Source organism: Lipotes vexillifer, unplaced genomic scaffold, assembly GCF_000442215.2.
Source record: "Lipotes vexillifer unplaced genomic scaffold, Lipotes_vexillifer_v1.1 scaffold567, whole genome shotgun sequence".
In the NCBI taxonomy this organism is placed as follows: Eukaryota; Metazoa; Chordata; class Mammalia; order Artiodactyla; family Lipotidae; genus Lipotes; species Lipotes vexillifer.
Genome location: NW_006776652.1, coordinates 1,978,666 through 1,982,914, shown reverse-complemented (window position 1 = coordinate 1,982,914; position 4,249 = coordinate 1,978,666). Strand labels below are relative to the sequence as shown.

Sequence of the window (4,249 nt, the reverse complement as noted above, 5' to 3'; positions counted from 1 at the left end):
CTTGGTTAGACGCAACTCCCGGCCTGGGGTGACAGGGCAGCTCCAGTCCAGGTGCCGGGCACCGTGAGTCCCAGCAGAGGCTGAGGGGGCCCATCCCAAGGCTTAGAACCCCACCCCTTGTTCCCAGCCCACCCAAATGGGGGCCTCGCTCCCAGCGAGAGGGGGACACACGAGGGCCCACTGAGGACCAGATGACAAGTCAGGTGGGAGCAAGGACACAAGGGAACGCTGTCCTGTGCTGTTGGAAGTCTTAAGAGCAGGACTGCTGGAGAGACTCCAGGACCGCTGCTGGGATAGGACCTCGTCTGCCAGGGCTGGACACTGTGCTGCTGGCTGAGGCCACCCTGCGAAGGCCTAGCTTATTAGTCCATCGTTAATTGTCCTATATTATAAACTCGTAGAGGGCAGGAGTGGCGCCTGGATAAAGCCACCCTCCCCCATGCCTGGCAGACCCCGGAAGCAGCTGTCAGTGTTGGGGGGCATGGATCCCAGGGTCTGAGATTTCCCTCCAGCTCAGAGCTTCTGAATTCTAGCCCAGGTGCTGTCTACCCAGCTCTCCCAAATCCTGGGGTGGCTGGGGGTTGCTAGACTGGGTGTAGCATCCTCTTCTCAGTCTCTTGGATGCCTCTTAACCCTGATAGGCCTGATGGGGGTGGTCCAGCCCATGTGATGAGCCACTCCCAAGCAGTGGTAAGCCAGCCCCACAGATCTCGGAGGCCGGGGGTGAAGAGAGGAACTGTTCAGGAGCTGCCCCAGGGCCATTCCCGAACATTCCAGCCTTGCAGTCCCCAGGACTCAAACTCAGAGGATGAGTCTCTATGAAGCCCCCCTCCCAGTTGTTGATAACAGGGGTCATTCACCCCCTCCCAGTGTCTCGTAGAGATCAGGCTCAGAACACCCCCTCCCCACGGCTCTAGATGAGGTGACCTAACTTTCCCTGCTCCCCGCCTCCGGGCCCAGGTCTGGAACATCTCTAACCTCTAACATCTTCCCCATCAGTACCGACCAGTAAGTGAGCAAATGGCCTCTGCGTATGGTTTAGCTGGATGGAAGCAGCACCCCCTAAGGTTGTGCAGGGACCCACCTGCACATCATATGTGGTAACCCCACCCTGAAGAGCCCAGGCCTCTGTGTTGCAGCCACTGGCTCAGGAGACACCCTCCTCCTTCCTGCCTGTGGCCGGGGGCCTGCTGCCACAGAGGCCTTTGAAGTGTACTCACCACCCCTGCCCTCATCCCAGGAAGAGCCCATCCAGGGTGGGCCCAGGGTACAAGGGGAGTGGCCCGAGCACAGGCAGTAGTGCCGCCCTCTTCCTGCATGGCAGCAGCCCCCCTGCAGCTCAGGGACCCGAGCAGTGCCATACAGGATGGGGCTTTCCACAGAAAGCGGTGACCGCAGAAGCCACAGCCTCCAAACTCCTCATCTCTCCCCACACAGCCCTGAGGGCCTGACTCACCCCTCTTCCTTCTAGAACTTGCACAGGGTCAGTTCCTCTTGCCCTCTGTGGCAGGAAACGGAGGTGTAAGGAGTCATAGCCAAGCCAGGGGAGGAGGCCACAGAGGCTAGCAGCCAGGCGGCACTTGGGCCCCCTCTCCTGAGCGATGGGGCAGGTTTGCGGAGCTGCCCAAGAAGCCCAAGGACCCCAGCGTTGTCGGAAATGGGAACCGGGAGGAGCTGCAAGGCCCCCAGGGCACTCCTAGCTCAATCAAGAGAGCAGACTGCTGAGAGAGGGGAGCAAGGTCTCCCTGGGTGCAGGGGATTTCTTTCCGTCAACTTGCTCTGATCTCGTGATGAGTTTCAATTCCCTCCCTGCCACCCGGTTCCTTCCTGCCCTGCCCCGTGGGGAAGGCCCCCTTGTCCCCGTGCCAGCATGCACCAGTTCACCCATGACCTTTTCCCTGGCGTGCAGGCACACACACACGCACATATACAAGCATGCACACACGTGTGCACACCCATACACACACACACTTTCCCAGGGTCGTGTTACTACAATTCTTTTCCAGCCCGCTGGGTGCCCTGGGTGCAAAGGCCACAGCCAGGCGAGTACCTGCTCCCTCCTTTCTCCCTCCCTCCCTCCGTCCCATCCTAGTGGAAAATCCCCAGCATTGGGTCCTACAGCCCAGCAGCAGCCCATGCCATGCAGCCCTTCCCCCAAGAGAACTCGAAGCACCTATTTTCTAGGCCCTCAAAGGCCCAATTTGAATGCACAACCACATTCACAATTACAGCCAGATAAGACCTGAGGGAACCCGTAGAGGCCTTCTCCCCCATCCGTGCCCCTGAGAAGCTTCTGCACCGGAACCTGGTCTTGTTTCCCAAACCCTGGGCCTCAGGCACCCTCAGCACCACCATCCCATCTGTGCACTACGAATAAAAATAGTCTCCCCTGTGAGGATTAAGTGAATATGTGTGGAGTTCCTAGAACTGTGCCTGGCACATAGGAAGCACTGTATCAGTGTTATTGCTATTATTATTATTATCATTGTTTTGTTTCTTTGGTTTAAAAATTGTCCTCTCCTTGAGACCATCTTTGAAATGCAAACAGCTGGGGGTGTGGGGGGGTGGCAGGTAGAGGGGACTTGCCTTCTTCATTGCTAAAAATGGATGTGGGTGCAGACCAAGGACCACAGGTGGGTAAAGGGGCGTCTCAGGGAGGAATCGAGGCTGCCAGCCCCTCACTTCCTGCTCTCCGTGTGTTAGAGATTACTGTTCTCCATTGGTTCAGGCTATATCAGCCACTGTCTAGCTCTACTCCAGGCAGGCTCTACCCCTAGTACTCCCTCCAGCCAGGGAAGGCTGCTAGATTTTAGGGGGAAAAACCCGGGGGGCGGGCAGTGATGGTGGTAAATAAATAAATAAATATAAATAAATACAGGATGTCCAATTCAATTTGCTAGTATAAGTATGGCCCAGGTAATATGTGGGACATACTTACACTAACAGAGTATTCGTTGCTCCTCTGAAATTCAAGTTGAACTGGGCAACCTGTATTTTATCTGGGAACCATCCACCGAGGGTGCCTGAGGCCCAGGGTTTGGGAAACAAGAGCATGGGAATATGCCTCTGACCACCTCCCTCAGCCTCACCCCCATGCCTGGGTCCTCGCTCTCCTTGCCCTGCTGCTAGGCCTGTTCACACTTGTCCCAGAAGATGCACCTCCCCCTATGCCCCTGTGTTCTCTCCCCCCTGAGGAGGCCCCCCTCTGACATGGGCACCCACTGGACTTCCCCAGGGTCCAGGCCGGGAATGTCTCGCCCACACTCTGCTCCCCTCCAGGATACAGGTCTTCAGGGCAGGGAGAAGCAGCCTGGCCCTATGCCCTGCCTCTCACCTCTGCCACAGCCAGGGAAGGAACCCTGTCGCACAAGGTCTCCTGGGACTCCGGGGGAGGTGGCCGGGCTTCTGGGGAGGACATTAGAAGAACGGCATAGACACTTCTGCCGAGCTCAGCCCCGGCAACTGGGCTGACCAGGTATGAAGAAAAGAAGCATTCAGGCCTCAGTCAGGAGAGCCTGCAGGAAAAGAGGGGTGGGTGGAGAAAATGGGCAGCCAACCTGACTGGGCATTTCCTTTCTGCGTACGAGTGAGAAGGCAGAGTTCTGCCGAATAAAGCCCTGGAGAAACCGACCACAGGCCATCCCCGTTGTCCTCCAGGAAGCGTCCTTCCCAGACGCTGCTAACATCCAGAGGCTGCCCCTGCAGCCAGGAGCCAGAGGGCACCCCCAGGCATCTGCTGCCCTCAGAGCAATGGCCACGGCCGCCTCCTGCTCTCTCCGCTCCCCACAGCTGGCCTCCCTCTCAGGCCCCTTCCAGCTCTGAAGTCCATGGTTCTCTCTCACCACTTCCCTGTGGTCTGTTTGTCCTTCCAGGCTCTTGGAAAATGGACAGATTTCTGAGCCGCTTCCACATGGGCGAACCTGAAGCCAGCACCCAGTTCATGACCCAAAATTACCAGGACACGTTACATCACCAGGCTCCGGGAGGAAGCAGTGAGCCCAAGGACAAATCTGAACCCAGATAACTGCCCACGAGACCTCAGGCTTCACGCTGCAGGTGTGTGCATAGTACTCACCACCCGTGGTCTGTGTATGGAACCCACTCCGGGTATGGAACCCTTTCCCTTCCAAATAAAAAGAAAAAAAAAATCAGCCAGGGCTTAATGGTTGGATGTTCTCTTTCCAAACCTGTCCTCCTTCTAAAACCAAGAGGAGGAAATCAATTTGATGTTCAGCACTGGGGCCTGGGG

The 4,249-nt window shown here is 57.1% G+C and overlaps 1 protein-coding gene across 1 annotated transcript in view; it reads left to right on the top strand.

Moving 5' to 3' along the window:
- Positions 1–4,163, top strand: part of PEBP4 (phosphatidylethanolamine binding protein 4) — a 229,436-nt gene extending 225,273 nt beyond the window's left edge. Inside the window, 1 exon segment of the mRNA XM_007450590.1 lies at positions 3,873–4,163. Coding sequence (XP_007450652.1) covers positions 3,873–4,024 — 152 coding nt within the window. The 3' untranslated portion in view covers positions 4,025–4,163.
- The last annotated feature ends 86 nt before the right edge of the window (positions 4,164–4,249 follow it).